The sequence below is a fragment of the Mobula birostris genome, chromosome 22 (genome assembly GCF_030028105.1).
Source record: "Mobula birostris isolate sMobBir1 chromosome 22, sMobBir1.hap1, whole genome shotgun sequence".
NCBI lineage: Eukaryota > Metazoa > Chordata > Chondrichthyes > Myliobatiformes > Myliobatidae > Mobula > Mobula birostris.
Genome location: NC_092391.1, coordinates 62,651,929 through 62,669,739, shown reverse-complemented (window position 1 = coordinate 62,669,739; position 17,811 = coordinate 62,651,929). Strand labels below are relative to the sequence as shown.

At 46.1% G+C, this 17,811-nt stretch overlaps 1 protein-coding gene across 1 annotated transcript in view; it reads right to left on the bottom strand.

The window, feature by feature from the left end:
* LOC140186103 (somatomedin-B and thrombospondin type-1 domain-containing protein) overlaps positions 1–8,229 on the bottom strand; it is a 142,728-nt gene extending 134,499 nt beyond the window's left edge. The window contains exon 1 of the mRNA XM_072239977.1: positions 8,118–8,229. Coding sequence (XP_072096078.1) covers positions 8,118–8,229 — 112 coding nt within the window. The remainder of the gene's footprint in view (positions 1–8,117) is intronic.
* Between the last annotated feature and the right edge of the window lie 9,582 nt (positions 8,230–17,811).

Genomic DNA, 17,811 nt, shown 5'->3' with positions numbered 1-17,811 from the left:
AAGCTCAAAGTAAGCTTTATTATCTTACTTATTATTATCAATGAAAGATCAACCAGAGTGCAGAAGACAACAAACTGTGCAACTGTAAATATAAATAAATCACAATAAATAATGAGAGCATGAGATAATGAGATAAAGAATCCTTAAAGTGAGATCATTGGTTGTGAGGAACGTTTCAATGATGGGGAAAGTGAAGTTGAATATAGTTATTCCCTTTTGTTCTTGAACCTGGTGGTTGAGTCCTGAGGCTCTTGTACCTTCTACCTGATGGCAGCAGTGAGAAAAGAGCATGGCCTGGGTGGTGGGGTTTCCTGATGATGGATACTGCTTTCCTGCGATGATACTTCATGTAGATGTTCTCAGTGGTGGGGAAGGCTTTACTCAGGATGTACTGATGGCAGGGAGGGCTGTGCCTATGATATATTGGCTGAGGGTATTAGTCTTTAGTAGTGGCAATGCAAGTTTTCCTGTGCACTATAGGCTCTAGCCTCAGCCAGGAATGAAACACAGGGCCAAAATGCAACCAGTCAAAATGCTTTCAACAGTGCATCTGAAGAAGTTTGTTAGTGTTTGGTGACAAGCTGTACCTCCTCAACTTCCTGAGAACATAAAGTTGCTACATCGCCTTCCTTGTGATTGCTCCACATGCCTGGCCCAGGACAGATCAGCCGAAAAGCTAACACCCAGGATTTTAAAGCCACTGACTCTCTCCAAGTCCAATTTCGCCAACATAAACTGGCATATTGTCTCCCTCCTTCCCCATCCTAATCAGCTCCTTAGTTTTGCTTACGTTCAACGAGGGTTTGTTATTGCAGCCCAACTCAACCAGGTGGTTTACGGTACTGCGCGTAAGTCTTAGGCATGTATATATAGCTGGACTTTTGCACAATACTGTAAAATTTTATGTATTGCATTGTACTGCTGCCACAAAAAAAAACAAATTTCATGACATATGTGAGTGATGATAAAACTGATTCTGATCTGGGTCTCTATTGTGGACTGAGAGTGGGAAGGGGGCAGGGAGAGGGGAATCATGGTTGGGAAAAGGGGAAGGGAGAGGGGAGGGAGTGGGAAGCACCAGAGAGACATTCTGTAATGATCAATAAACCAATTGTGTGGAATCAAATGACCTTGCCTGGTGTCTCAGGGTTGGGTGTGTCTGCACCTACATCATGCCCCACCCCTGGCACTCCTCCTCTGCCCCCTGTCCCACAACACTCCCGGCACTCCACCCTCGCCATTCCCAACATGCTTTGCTCCCACCAAATTTACAAACTCGCTCTCCGCTCCATGTTGATAAATATAGAACTGTGCAAATTCTTAGGCACCCTAGCAACACAGTGCTTATAAAACATATTCAACCCCCTTGGAAGTTTGAGTTTTATTGTTTTACAACAACTGAATCACAGTGGATTGAACTTGGTTTTTTTTGGACACTGATCAACAGGAAAAGACTTTAGTGTGAAAGTGAAAACAGATCTCTACAAAGAGATCTAAATTAATTACAAATATAAAACAGAAGATAATTGATTGTGTAATTACTCTGCCCCTTCAAGTCAGTATTTAGTAGATGCACCTTTGGCAGCAATTACAACCTTGAGTCTATGTGGATAGATCTCTATCAGCTTTGTACATCTGGACACTGCAATTTTACCCCTTTCTTCTTTACAAAACTGCTCAAGCTCTGTCAGATTGCACAGGGATCAGGAGTGAACAGCCCTTTTCAAATCCAGCTGCAAATTCTCAATTCAATTGAGGTCTGGACTCTGACTTGGCCACTCCAGGACATTAACTTTGTTCTTTTTTAAGCTATTCCAGTGTAGCTTTGGTTTTATGCTTGGGGTCTTTGTCTTGCTGGAAAACAAATGTTCTCCCTCTCCCAAGTCGCAATTCTCTTGTAGACAGCGTCAGGATTTCCCTGTATTTTGCTGCATTCATTTTATCGTCTACCTTCACAAGCCTTCCAGGGTCTGCTGCAGTGAAGCATCCCCACGCATGTTTCACAGTAGGGATGGTGTGTTTTTGATGATGTGATAAGGAGAGGAGAAGATGGCGGTGCGATGCAGCACACGCAGCCGCTCTGAAATGATATCATATTTGTTAAGTAGGTGCCATGCACAATCCTGATTTGATGGAGACAGACATGAGAAGCACGGAGGAACACCTGGAGAAACTTCTGAAATGCCTGCTTCGCTGCCGCTGCTACTGTGCGATCGAGAATCTCCGGAGGGGAAGGCCCCAAAACTTCAGCTTTGCCTACTGCCTGTTGCCAGGGTCGGGGTTGAAGCGCTCGGCAGAGGTGGTGCTCGGTGCTCGGAGGGCTGGAAATTTTCGGACGGAATCCAGAGTCGGTTGTGGTCTGGTGCTTCCAGGGTGCTGCATCGGCAAGTTTGCGGCGCTGGAGGTTCACGGCAGGAAGAGTTTTTCTCCCTTCTACTGTCTGCGTGAGATGATGGGACTTTCGAGAAACCTTGAGACTTTTTTTTTACCGTGCCCATGGTCTGTTCTTTATCAAATTACGGTATTGCTTTGCACTGTTGTAACTATATGTTACAATTATGTGGTTTTTGTCAGTTTTTTTTAGTCTTGGTTTGTCTTGTGTTTCTGTGATATCATACTGGAGGAACATTGTATTGTTTCTTAATGCATGCATTACTAATTGACAATAAAAGAGGACTGCATGTCCTCATAATCTAATCTAATCTAATATGCGATGTTTCGCTTACAACAAACATAGCATTTAGTCTGTTGACCAAAAAGATCAATTTTGGTTTCATCAAATCATAGAGCCTTCTTCCAGCTGACTTCAGAGTCTCCCACACGCCTTCTGGCAAATCTAGCCAGGATTTCACGTGAGTTTTTTCCCCCCAACAGTGACTTTCTCTTTGCCATTCTCCCATAAAGCTGTGACTGGTGAAGCACCCAGGCAACAGTTGGTGCATCTGCAGTCTCTCCCATCTCAGCCACTGAAGCTTGTAGCTCCTCCAGAGTTGTCACAGGTCTCTTGGTGGCCTCCCTCACTAGTCCCCTTCTTACACGGTCACTCAGTTTTTGAGGATGGCCTGATCTCGGCAGATTTACAGCTGAGCCATATTCTTTCCATTTCTTGACGACTGACTTAACTGTACTCCAAAGGATATTGCCAAGTGACTTGGAAATTTTCTTGCATCCATCTCCTGACTTGTGCTTTTCAGTGACTTTTTTTGCAGAGTTGCTTGGAGTGTTCTTTTGTCTTCATGGTGTAGTTTTTGCCAGGATACTGACTCACCAGAAGCTGGCCCTTCCAGATAGAGGTGTATTCTTACTACAATCGATTGAAACACCTTGACTGTTCATTTAACTAATTACTAGACTTTGAAAACCATTTGGCTGCACCAGTGGTGATTTGGTGTATCATATTAAAGGTGGGGGGGGGGGTGAATACTTATGCAATCAATTATTTTGTGTTTTATTTTCGTATTTAATTGACATCTATGCTTCTATGTTTCTATCCCTTTGAAGAGAGGTTTTCACTTTGACACAAAAGATTTTTTTCCTGTTGATCAGTTTTAAAAAACAAATTAAATCCCCTGTGAATCAACATTGTAAAACAATAAATCATGAAAACTCTCGGGTTGGGGGTGTCGGTACTTTTCATAGGCATTGTACATATGTGCCTGAGACTTCCGTGCAGGACAGTACACCCATTTATTCTGTGAGCTTCACAGAGGCAGCGAAATTCATCGCAGCCTAGTATACGGGAAAATAAACAAACCTGATCTCATGTGAAGACAGCCGAGACGACGGACATACACTTGTTTCGGTGGTGTATCCTAAGATGGCATTCCTGGCATTGGAGCACGCCCACTGGAGAACGTAACAGCCAGTAGCATGGGCAGGGATCAGCAGTAACACCCAGAAGACTGCAGCCCCTACTTGCATATCAGAAGTTGCCTTCTTGTTAGATTTTGGCCTCGCCCTCTTCAAATTTGCAAAGGGGGGGTCAGGGGTGTCACTTGATACTTGGAGAATGCCAAGTAGCCTTCAGAATCAGAATGAGGCTTAGGATCACTGACATATTGCATGTCATGAAATTAATTCTTCTGTTTGTATCTCTAGCATAAATAAATGAAGTAAAAATGAAAGATGTACTGAGCACAACATCAAAACAATAGAAACCATAGAAACTACAGCACAGAAACAAGCCTTTTGGCCCTTCTTGGCTGTGCCGAACCACTTTCTGCCTAGTCCCACTGACCTGCACACGGACCATATCCCTCCATACACCTCCCATCCATGTATCTGTCCAATTTATTCTTAAATGTTAAAAAAGAACCCGCATTTACCACCTCGTCTGGCAGCTCATTCCATACTCCCACCACTCTCTGTGTGAAGAAGCCCCCCCTAATGTTCCCTTTAAACTTTTCCCCCTTCACCCTTAACCCATGTCCTCTGGTTTTTTTCTCCCCTTGCCTCAGTGGAAAAAGTCTGCTTGCATTCACTCTATCTATACCCATCATAATTTTATATACCTCTAACAAATCTCCCCTCATTCTTCTACGCTCCAGGGAGTAAAGTCCTAACCTATTCAACCTTTCTCTGTAACTGAGTTTCTCAAGTCCCGGCAACATCCTTGTAAACCTTCTCTGCACTCTTTCAACCTTATTTATATCCTTCCTGTAATTTGGTGACCAAAACTGAACACAATACTCCAGATTTGGCTTCACCAATGCCTTATACAACCTCATCATAACATTCCAGCTCTTATACTCAATACTTTGATTAATAAAGGCCAATATACCAAAAGCCCTCTTTACGACCCTATCTACTTGTGACGCCACTTTTAGGAAATTTTGTATCTGTATTCCCAGATCCCTCTGTTCTACTGCACTCCTCAGTGCATTACCATTACTCTGTATGTTCTACCTTGGTTTGTCCTTCCACCGTGCAATACCTCACACTTGTCTGTATTAAACTCCACCTGCCATTTTTCAGCCCATTTTTCCAGCTGGTCCAAGTCCCTCTGCAGGCTCTGAAAACTTTCCTCACTGTCTACTACACCTCCAATCTTTGTATCATCAGCAAATTTGCTGATCCAATTTACCACATTATCATCCAAATCATTGATATAGATGACAAATAACAATGGACCCAGCACTGATCCCTGTGGCACACCACTAGTCACAGGCCTCCACTCGGAGAAGCAATTCTCTACTACCACTCTCTGGCTTCTTCCATCAAGCCAATGTCTAATCCAATTTACCACCTCTCCATGTATACCTAGCGACTGAATTTTCCTAACTAACCTCCCATGCGGGACCTTGTCAAAGGCCTTACTGAAGTCCATGTAGACAATATCCACTACCTTCCCTTCATCCACTTTCCTGGTAACCTCCCCGAAAAACTCCGATAGATTGGTCAGACATGACCTACCACGCACAAAGCCATGTTGACTCTCCCTAATAAGTCCCGGTCTATCCAAATGCTTGTAGATTCTGTCTCTTAGTACTCCCTCCAATAACTTACCTACTACCGACGTTAAACTCACCGGCCTATAATTTCCCGGATTACTTTTCGATCCTTTTTTAAACAATGGAACAACATGAGCCACTCTCCAATCCTCCGGCACCTCACCCGTAGACAGCGACATTTTAAATACTTCTGCCAGGGCCCCTGCAATTTCAACACTAGTCTCCTTCAAGGTCCGAGGGAACACCCTGTCAGGTCCCGGGGATTTATCCACTTTAATTTTCCTCAAGGCAGCAAGGACCTCCTCCTCTTCAATCTGTACAGTTTCCATGATCTTACTATTTGTTTCCCTTAATTCCATAGACTTCATGCCAGTTTCCTTAGTAAATACAGACGCAAAAAACCTATTTAAGATCTCTCCCATTTTCTTTGGTTCTGCACATACCCGACCACTTTAATCTTCAAGAGGACCAATTTTATCCCTTACAATCCTTTTGCTCTTAATATACCTGTAAAAGCTCTTTGGATTATCCTTCACTTTGACTGCCAAGGCAACCTCATGTCTTCTTTTAGCCCTCCTGATTTCTTTCTTAAGTATTTTCTTGCACTTCTTATACTCCTCAAGCACCTTATTTACTCCCTGCTTCCTATACATGTCATACAACTCCCTCTTCTTCTTTATGAGAGTTGCAATATCCCTTGAGAACCAAGGTTCCTTATTCCTATTCACTTTGCCTTTAATCCTGACAGGAACATACAAACTCTGCACTCTCAAACTTTTTCCTTTGAAGGCTTCCCACCGACTGAACACATCTTTGCCAGAGAACAACGTGTCCCAATCCACGCTTTTTAGATCCTTTCTCATTTCTTCAAATTTGGCCTTCTTCCAGTTCAGAACCTCAACCCTAGGACCAGATCTATCCTTGTCCATAATCAAGTTGAAACTAATGGTGTTATGATCACTGGAACCAAAGTGCTCCCCTACACAGACTTCCATCACTTGTCTTAACTCGTTTCCTAACAGGAGATCTGATATTGCATCCCCTCTAGTTGGTCCCTCTATATATTGATTTAGAAAACTTTCCTGAACACATTTTACAAACTCTAAACCATCTAGACCCCTAACAGTATGGGAGTCCCAATCAATATATGGAAAATTAAAATCCCCTACCACCACAACTTTATGTTTCCTGCAGTTGCCTGCTATCTCTCTGCAGATTTGCTCTTCCAATTCTCGTTGACTATTGGGTGGTCTGCAATACAATCCCACTAATGTGGCCATACCTTTCCTGTTTCTCAGCTCCACCCATAAGGACTCAGTAGACAAGCCCTCTAATCTGTCCTGCCTGAGCACTGCTGTAATATTTTCCCTAACAAGCAATGCTACTCCCCCACCTTTCATTCCTCTGCCTCGATCACATCTGAAACATCAGAACCCTGGATTATTAAGCTGCCAGTCCTGCCCCTCCTGTAGCCAAGTTTCACTAATTGCTATAACGTCATAATTCCACGTGTCAATCCATGCCCTCAACTCATCCGCCTTCCCCGCAATACTCCTAACATTGAAATATATACACCTCAGAAGATTTTTACCACCACTCACAACCTTTCTATTAGCGGATTTGCTTGAACTTTTAACATCATTTATTTTCACCCCAGCTTCATTGTCAGCTCTGGCACTCTGGTTCCCATCCCCCTGCAAATCTAGTTTAAAGCCTCCCCAATAGCACTAACAAACCTCCCTGAAAGGATATTGGTCCCCCTGTAGTTCAAGTGTAACCGGTCTCTCTTGTACAGGTCCCACCTGCCCCAGAAGAGGTCCCAATGATCCTGAAATCTGAAACCCTGCCCCCTACACCAGTTCCTCAGCCACTTGTTCATCCTCCAGAGCATCCTATTCCTACCCTCACTGGGACGTAGCACAGGTAGCAATCCTGAGATTACCACCCTCGAGGTCCTGCTTTTCAACTTCCTACCAAGCTCTCTATACTCACTCTCCAGGACCTCCTCACTCTTCCTTGCTATGTCATTGGTACCGATGTGCACCACGACATCTGGCTGATCACCCTCCCACTTACTGTAACCCTCTCCTCCCTCAGGAGCTTGCGCACATTTGGCAGGGCATCTAACACTTTGACAAACACCTATAGTTGTGAGGTGGAGAGTCCATCACAGAGCCAACTAGAATATTGACTGGCTGCATCACAGCCTGGTACAGAAACACCATTGCCCTTGAGCTGAAAATCCGACAGAAAGTAATGGATATGACCAGTCCGTCACAGGTAAAGCCTGCCAGCCTTAGAGCAGGAAAGTGGCATCCATTATCGGGGTGCCCACCACCCAGGACACGCTCTCCTCTCAGGAGGTACAGGAGCCTCAGCACTCACACCACCAGGTTCAGGAACAGTTACTGCCCCTCAGCCAAAGGGGATAACTTCACTTGCCCCATCATTGAAATGTTCCCACAACCTATAGACTCACTTCCAGGGACCCTTCATCTCATGTTCTCAAATTTTGTTGTTTACTTATGATCTTTTTTTACCTTTTAATATTTGCACATTTTGTTGTCTTTTGCACGCTGATTGCCTGTCCAGTTGGTGCAGTCCGTCATTGACTGCGGTCCGCCATTGATCCCGGATCGCCATTGATCGTGGTCTGTCATTGATCACGGTTCGTCACTGATCGTGGTCCGTCATTGATCGCGGTCTGTCGTTGATCGCAGTTCATCATTGATCGCGGTCTGTCGTTGATCGCGGTCTGCCATTGATCGCGGTCCGTCATTGATCGCGGTCCGTCATTGATCGCGGTCTGTCATTGATCGCAGTTCATCATTGATTGCGATCCGTCGTTGATCGCCGTCTGTCATTGATCACGGTCCGTCATTGATCGCGGTCTGTCGTTGAGCGCGGTCCGTCATTGATCGCGGTCTGTCGTTGATCGCGGTCCGTCATTGATCACGGTCCGTCATTGATCACGGTCCGTCGTTGATCGCGGTCCGTCATTGATCGTGGTCCGTCATTGATCGCAGTTCGTCATTGATGTGGTCTGTCATTGATCGCAGTCCGTCATTGATCGCGGTCTGTCATTGATGCGGTCCGTCATTGATCGTGGTCCGTCATTGATCGCATTCCGTCATTGATCGCAGTCTGTCATTGATCGCGGTCCGTCATTGATCGCGGGCTGTCGTTGATCGCGGTCCGTCATTGATCGCAGTTCGTCATTGATGTGGTCCGTCATTGATCGCGGTCCGTCATTGATCGCAGTCTGTCATTGATCGCGGTCCGTCATTGATCGCAGTCTGTCATTGATCGCAGTTCGTCATTGATGTGGTCCGTCATTGATCGCAGTCCGTCATTGATCGCAGTCTGTCATTGATCGCGGTCCGTCATTGATCGCAGTCTGTCATTGATCACGGTTCATCATTGATCGCGCTCCGTCATTGATCACGGGCTGTCATTGATCGCGGTCTGTCGTTGATCACGGTCTGTCATTGATCGCGGTCCGTCGTTGATCACCGTCCGTCATTGATCGCGGTCCGTCATTGATCGCGGTCTGTCATTGATCGCGGTTCGTCATTGATCGCGGTCCGTCATTGATCGCGGTCTGCCATTGATCGCGGTCCGTCATTGATGCGGTCCGTCATTGATGTAGTCTGTCATTCATCGCGGTTCGTCATTGATCGTGGTCTGTCGTTGATCACGGTCCGTCATTGATCACGGGCTGTCATTGATCACGGTCTGTCATTGATCGTGGTCCGTCATTGATCACGGTCTGTCATTGATCACGGTCTGTCATTGATCGTGGTCCGTCATTGATCGTGGTCCGTCATTGACAACGGTCTGCCATTGATCATGGTCCGTCATTGATGCGGTCCGTCATTGATGTAGTCTGTCATTCATCGCAGTTCGTCATTGATCGTGGTCTGTCATTGATCACGGTCCGTCATTGATCACGGGCTGTCATTGATCACGGTTTGTCATTGATCGCGGTCCGTCATTGATCGCGGTCCGTCATTGATCGCGGTCCGTCATTGATCGCGGTCTGTCATTGATCGTGGTCCGTCATTGATCACGGTCCGTCATTGATCGCGGTCTGTCATTGATCGCGGGCTGTCATTGATCGCGGTCCGTCATTGATCGCGGTCTGTCATTGATCGCGGTCTGTCATTTTTTTTTTACAAAATTCTTTATTACAAATGTCGGTGCTATACAATATTAACAAAACCAGTGACTAACACATTTACTACACTACAAACAGACAATACATGTTAAACCAATATATTGCCATCCTCATCAATGATGGCATTTACACCCCGCGGAGCCCAACGGTCCCGGAACATCTCGACGGTCGCCGTGGACTGTGCGTATTCCTTTTCAATGTTCACCCGGGCTCGAACATACCCCCTAAACATAGCCAGGCAGTCCGCCCGGGGAGAACCTCCTGCCACCCTTTTCCAGGAGCCACGGATGGCAATTTTCGCCAGCCCCAGGAGCAAGTTGACAAGGACATCCTCATCCCTCTGTGCCCCCCTCCTTACTGGATGACCATATATGAATAGGGTGGGACTGAAATGCAACCAGAAGGCGAGAAGCAGCCCACGCAAATACGCGAAAAGGGGCTGCAGCCTCACACACTCCACGTACATATGGTACACGGTCTCCTCTAGCCCGCAGAAGTGACACGCAGCTGGGAGATCCGTGTACAAACTAAAGAACTTATTGCAGGGCACTGCTTTATGCAGCACCCTCCAGCCGAGATCCCCAAGGTGCATGGGGAGGACTCCTTTGTAGAGGGACTTCCATTGGGGACCCCCCTCACCTCCAGGTGGGAAGACCGACCGCCATGGCGTGTCGGGACGGTGGACAAGGGCTAGGAAGTGGAGGGTGTGGAGCAACAGCCCATAAAGGTACCTCCTGCCTGCATCCCTGAATGGGATTGTGGGTGTCGATGAGAGACGGCTCAAGTTGTGTGGCTTCGTCTCTCGGGTAAAGCTGCGGGGTCTGGGCCCGACGAGCAGCTCAGCTTGAGTCGATCCACACACCTGAGCCGCACCGACATCCGTTGAGGCAGGTCAAGGGTCGGCCAGGACCCCGCCCTCTGCCAGAGGAGGGGATTCCCGGCCTGAGGCAACCATGTTCCAGACTCTCAGTAGGTCCTGATAGAAGCCTGGCAGCCTCTGCAAAGCAGCACGGCTGACGCCCGCCGGTGGTAGCTGCATATCTTCGGCAAGACAGCAGCCCCTCCGGAGGAAGAAAGGCGCCAACACGTGCCACCTGGGAGGGTGCTCGACGTACAGGAATCTCTGCAGAGTCCTGAGGCGGAGAGCCGCCAGTCGTGTGCGTACACACACCAGCGACTGTCCGCCCTCTCCTACTGGGAGACTCAGAACCGCTGCAGAGACCCAGTGCTTCCTGTTTCCCCAGAAGAAGTCCACTAGCTTCCTCTGCATTCTCGCGACAAAAGGGGCAGGGGGGGCCAAGGTGATTGATCACGGTCTGTCATTGATCGCGGTCTGTCGTTGATCGTGGTCCGTCATTGATCACCGTCTGTCATTGTTCGCGGTCCGTCATTGATCGCGGTCTGTCACTGATGCGGCCCGTCATTGATCGCGGTCCGTCATCGATCGCGGTCCATCATTGATCGCAGTCTGTCATTGATCGCGGTCCATCATTGATCGCGGTCCGTCATCGATCGCGGTCCGTCATCGATCGCGGTCCGTCATCGATCGCGGTCCATCATTGATCGCAGTCTGTCGTTGATCGCGGTCCGTCATCGATCGCGGTCCGTCATTGATGTGGTCTGTCATTGATGTGGTCTGTCATTGATTGCAGTCCGTCATCGATCGCGGTCCGTCATTGATCACGGTCCGTCATCGATCGCGGTCCATCATTGATCGCAGTCCGTCATCGATCGCGGTCTGTCATTGATCTCGGTCCGTCATTGATCGCAGTCCGTCATCGATCGCGGTCTGTCATTGATCTCGGTCCGTCATTGATCGCAGTCTGTCATTGATTGCGGTTCGTCATTGATCACGGTCCGTCATTGATGTGGTCTGTCATTGATCGCAGTCTGTCATTGATCCTACTGTGGTTATTAGATTCATTGAGTATGCCCGCAGGAAAATGAATCTCAGGGTTGTATGGTGATAAATACAGTATGTATGCGTGTGTGTGTGTGTGTGTGTGTATAGATATAGATACTTTGATAATAAATTGACTTTGAACAATAAATAAATACATATAGATATAGATATATAGATGGATAAATGAATAAATAAATAAATAAATAAATATGAATAATGCAGAAAAGGTAGTAATCATAGTAGTAATTCTGGGCTATTTCATAATGATTTGATGGGAAAAAACTTCCTAAAACTTTGAGTGTGTGTCTTCGGGCTCCTGTACGTCCTGTCTGATGATAGTACTGAGAAGTGACATGACCTAGGTGGTGAGGATGCCACCTTGGTGAAGCATCGCTCCTTGAGGACGCCCTCGATGGTGGGGAGAGTGTACCTGGCATGAAGCTGGCTGGGTCTACAACCCTCTCGGCTCCTGTGCATTGGAGCCTCTGCACATGGCTGTGCTGCAGCCTATCAGTGTCAGTGTTGGCTTTTAGTTTGAGGGTTTTAGTTAACGGCCCTGTTGGCCTAGCATTTTGATCTCTTACTAAAATTCAGTGAGCTATCCATTCCACTGCAGTGTCTCACCCTCCGCACTTGGGTCATCACCACACGTCCTTGTCAGCAGGCTCGAGGACAGCTTCTATCCCACTGTTATCAGACTCCTGACTAGACCTCTCATATGTCAAAGGTAGACTCCTGACCTCCCAATCTACCTCCAGGCGGTCCTTGCACCTTATTTACCTACTTGCACTGTACTTCCTTGGTAAATGTGGCGTTCTATTCTCTATTTGGTTATTGTTTGTCCTTTTGTATATTGATATATAGAATAACACTGGACAACAAAGATTCTGCTTCCTGAAAACTTCTGGGTGTATCTCATGGACTTTGAGCTACTGATCATGAAAATCACCATGAAATTTCCCCGTCACACACCATTTTTTACAAAGTTGCCTATATTTGGTATTTCAATTAAGAAATTCAAGACAGAATAACTGATGTCAAGATTAAGGAAGGCATTTTTGTTGGTCCACAAATCAAACAGGTCATAAAACACGAGCAGTCTGAAGAACTGGAAAAAATTACATGGAAGGCATTTGAGAATGTTGTTGAAAATTTTGTTGGCAATTACAGAGCACCAAACTACGTGCAGCTGGTTGACAACATGCTTCAAACATACAAAACCATGAAGTGCAACATGTCACTAAAGATTCATTTCCTGCATTCCTATTTAGACTTTTTCCCTGCAAATCTTGGCGCTGTCAGTGACGAGCATGGTGAAAGTTTCACCAGGACATTGCAGTCATGGAGAAACGGTATCAGGGCAACTGGAATCCATCAGTGCTGGCTGACTATTGTTGGACACTTAAGCGAGAAGCCTCAGACACTGAGTTAAGTTAAACTTTAGCTTAGTTAAACTATTGTAAAGCATCTGCACCATTATGAAATTATATTCAATGAAAGTTAATTTCTTGTTTCTCCAAAATCCTACATGATACAAGTAGTCTGAAATTATATTTATGTTCAGCTTCAAGCAGTCTACCATAAACAAAAATAAAATTCTGATGGAGCAACACTTCCAAATAAACAATTGTTGTCCAGTGTAATTAGAGATGGTGTGTGCTGGTGGCTCATTGCTCTCAGTGGCAGAGAGAGGTCGGGGCTGCCGGGAGTTCACACTGGACGAAGAATGGAGTTATTATTGTGCTTTCTGGTAGATACCTCTTACTAAATATTGGCAGTTTTCTTTGCACTACTTTCCCTCATTTTTGTAAGTTTTATCTCATAAACCCTTGCACTAAAGCGCTTAGTGACGCCAGCCATTTTTCTTTGGTCATAGCGCACGTATCTAACAGGCACAAGGTATCTGTTGGTCCTAGAGATGGACAGCTGATGGCTTCACCCGAGACGACTGCCTGGTAATCCTCAGATGGTGTGCTCGTGTGTTCCTGGCTAGAGGACACGAGGTGTCTGTAGCTACCATGGTGCTGCTCCGCCAACATTGGGCACTGAGGAGGATAAATTGTGTCCTGGATGAGGTTGGAATATTTTAATTTATCTGCATTTAGTTAACATCATAGTTTGTAGTTAGAGTATTCATTGGAGCATTGTAGTACTTGAAATAAATTTGTTTTGGATGCAATCTAGATGCACTTCCTTGGCTTCAACACCTGTGTGAAGTTCTAAGATGGCATGGTGGCATAGTGGTTAGCAAAACACTTTACAGCACCAGCAATCAGAAGATCGGGGTTCAATTCCCACCACTGTCTGCGCACGCACGCTTGTATAGAGGTGTGTCTGTGTTTATATGTGCTGCTGTCTCTGTATTTGTATGCTTGATCACTAGCCTCTGCAGTAGCCAGCACATCTTCAGGGAGCGGTGCTTCAGAGAGGCAGCATCCATCATTAAGGACCCCCATCACCCAGGACCTGCCTTCTTCTCATTGCTACTGTCAGGGAGGAGGTACAGGAGCCTGAAGGCACACACTCAGTGATACAGGAACAGCTTCTTCCCCTCTGACATCTGATTCTGAATGGACATTGAACCCGTGCACACCACCTCACTACTTTCTTTGCACTGTTTATGTAATATAACTAAATAATATATCTATACTTACTCACTGTAATTCACGTTTTTGTATTACAATGTACTGCTGCTGCAAAGCCAAGTAATTTCACAACATATGCCAGCGATATTAAACCTGATTCTGATTGTGTGCATGTGTGCGTGTGTGTATGTGTGTGTGTGTCTATGTGAGTGTGTGTGTGTCTGTGTGTGTGTGTGTGTTTCTGTTTGTGTGTGAGTGTGTGAGTATGTGTGTGTGTTTCTTTGTGTTTGTGTGTGTGTGTTTGTGTGTGTGTGTGTGTGTGTGTGTGTGTGAGTGTGTTTCTGTGTGTCTGTGTGTGTGTGTTTCTATTGTGACGAGTATACACATAGATAAGATGTTAGCTGTCCTGTGTGATCAGCAGTTGGTCTGCCACCTGTCCTCAAGAGAGAGATAAGGAACACAATGAAACAGCATCTGGAGATGTGTAATGAAGGGACGGGAGAGAGAGAGCTGTCTGGAGCGGCTCCCCCTTTGAACCCTGAACTGTTTGAAGTGATGGACAGGCGATAAAAAGGGACCGGTTCGCTAAGGCAGGACACACACGACACCCGAGGTAACGAGACCCTGGAAGCGGTGCGCCTTGCACGAGTCGGTGGGAAGTACCGGACAACGCACAGGGTGGAAAGGTACGATCAGCGGGAACCCGGTGTGTGTCCGCCCTTGCTTGGGTGCCGAGTTCACTGCAGAGGATCGACCGCATCTGGAGGAGGGGTCACAGTCGGTGACCTCAGGTGACATCACCAAGAACCTGCCCAAAAGCTGCTTGTGAGCAATATCGCCGGTCTGTGAGTGGAAGCCGTTTCTGAATGATCAGTCGTTCCTGTTCTCTCTCTCTCTCTCTCCCCCCACGTTGTCCATCGTCATGGCAACGATTACTGCGAACTGAACTACTAAATTGGACTGAACTTTGTGTCACTTTGAAACTGGTCATTTATCCCTAGACAACGATAGAGCTTGATTGATGTTGTTAGCTTAATTCTGTGCACATGTGTGGTTATCATTGCTGAACTGTTGCATTTATTATCCTTTCGATTACTGTGTTGCTTGTTTCTTTAATAAAACTTTCTTAGTTCTAGTAATCCAGACTGCAACTGAGTGATCCATTTCTGCTGGTTTGGCAACCCAGTTACGGGGTACGTAACACTGTGTGTATGTGACTCTGTGTGTGTGTGTGTGTGTGTGTGTGTGTGTGTGTGTGTGTGTGAGAAGAGAATTACCCCTTTATTCCTAGTTGTGCCCCTGCCCCACTCTGGGACACGAGTGAATGACCAGACATCTCCTAGACACCAGGTTGGGCCAAAACACAAACGCACTAATAGAGCAGCGGCCTTTCCATTGAAGGTCAGTCATTATCGTACCACGTGAGGGATTAAAGAAAGTAACGTCAGTTCATTAGAGTCCAAGACTGCCGTTGGCTGAACCGGACACTGGCAAAGATAATAGTTGTATTCAGGGTAAAAGTTTGTTGGTTGTACGTGGTCTGGAATATTCAGCCTTCTTGAAGGTCTTCACTATTTCCATGTTTACTTTCTATCAGCTGAAGGTATCTATTGTTTATTTGCTTTTCAGCAGTTTATACTATTTTGACCCGATAGTCTTTTTTTGCACATTTGACTATGAAAGCAGCACAGCACGCCACCTCCTCCATGTTTGGTTTAACTTGGGAAGAACACACAGAGTGGGAGGGCCAGAGGGAGGGAGGTGATACTGGATCCCCTCTGTTCATAATTTGGGAGACCTCCTCCACTGCATCCGCCACTGGTGGGAGTTCCCATTTCAATTCCCATTCCGACATGTTGGTCCACGATCTCCTCTTGTGGCGGAGCAACACCTTATATTCCACCCGGGTACCTTCCAACCAGATGGTATGAATATTGTTTTCTCCTTCTGTTAAACAAAAATTCCCTCCTCCTCCCCTCTTCTTCTGTTCCCCACTCTGACCTGTTACTTCTTGTCACCTGCCCATCTTCTCCCCCTGTATCCTCTCGTCCTTCCCTTTCTCCTATGATCTACTCTTCTCTCCCATCAGGTTCCTTCTTCTCCAGCCCGGACCTTTCCCACCCACCTGGCTTCACCTGTCATTTTCTAGCCAGCCTCTTTCCCCTCCCTCTACCTTTCTATTCTGGCATCTTTCCCCTTCCTTCTCAGTCCTGAAGAAGGGTCTTGGCCTGAAATGTCGACTGTTTATTCATTTCCATAGATGCTGCCTGGGCTGCTGAGTTCCTCCAGCATTTTGTGTGTGTTGCTCTGGATTTCCAGTATCTGCAGACTTTCTCATGTTTGTGACATTGGACCTAGTCTGGTCTTGAAGAAAGTCAATCTTCGTCCCTCAAGCCCACTTGCTCATCAATCATCTTGCAGCAGATTTGTGTTCTATGAATTCTGCTTTCCCCAGATCACAAGAAGTCGCAAGAATACAGTGTCCATCATCAAGGACCTCCACCACCCAGGACATGCTCTCTTTTCAACAGGAGGGAGGTCCAGGAGCTTGTGGTCCCACACCGCCAGGTTCAGGAACATTCTGGCTCTTGAACCCGAGTGGATAACTTCACTCACCTCAACACTGAACTGATTCCACAACCTACAGACCTACTTTCAAGGATCTGACAACACATATTCTCAATAATATCTATGCACTTACTCATAAATTTTTAAACATATTTACATAGATTGTCTTTTTTTGCACTGGGGTGTCAGTCTTTGTGTGCAGTTTTTTCATTGATTTTAGTGTCTTTCTTTGTTTTACTGTGAATCCCTGCAAGAAAATGAATCTCAGGGTTTTATATGGTGACATAGATGTATTTTGATGATAAATTTACTTTGAACTTTGAACCCTGAGATCCCTATTACCCAGTTAACAAAACTATCTTGCCGTCATGTTGAAAGGCAACAGTTAACCAAGTATCAAACACTTCCTTTAGTGCCCTCAACCTAGTCAAAATCGATATAAGCTGATGTAAACTAGATATAAACTGGCGCCTAGGGTCATGCAGTCCAAACATATGACCTTCAGCATATCGATTCAAGTTGACAACACACCATCCATCTTACACCAATCCCACTTCCTCCTGCTCATCAAAGGAGAGCGTATCCTGGGACCAGCACATTGACACAGTCACAATATAGACTGACTCCTCTGTGTTAAGTGTGATGTGTTTCAGTATGTCACCAAAGTCTCTCGCAAACTTCTACGGATGTATGGTAGAAAGCATTCTGACTGGTTGCATCATAGCCTGAGATCAACAACTCAGTGAAAGACGCTCTTTGGTCGGCCCGAAACTTGGTGATCTACCAGCACATGGAGATGTCCATGGGAGAATGCTGCCGACTGGCACATTCTCGGCTGCAGGAGTACGTGCTGAGGGACGCACTGAAACTCGGTGCAGCCACCGCAAGGGCCCGGTGGGGAAGGACCACAGTATAGGTTTCCCCACCCGCGGGAGTGGGAGGGGTTGGGTGGCGGGGAATATACCCCTCAACAAAGATGTGGTAAGGTGAACAACTGGGGTGCCACGTGGGTGGCCATAAACATGGATATGTACAGACTATAATGGAAACGTATGGAAAGGATGGAAAGTTATTGAATGGCTTATTGTATATATTTATTTTTGAATAAAGTATATTTTGAAATTGTAA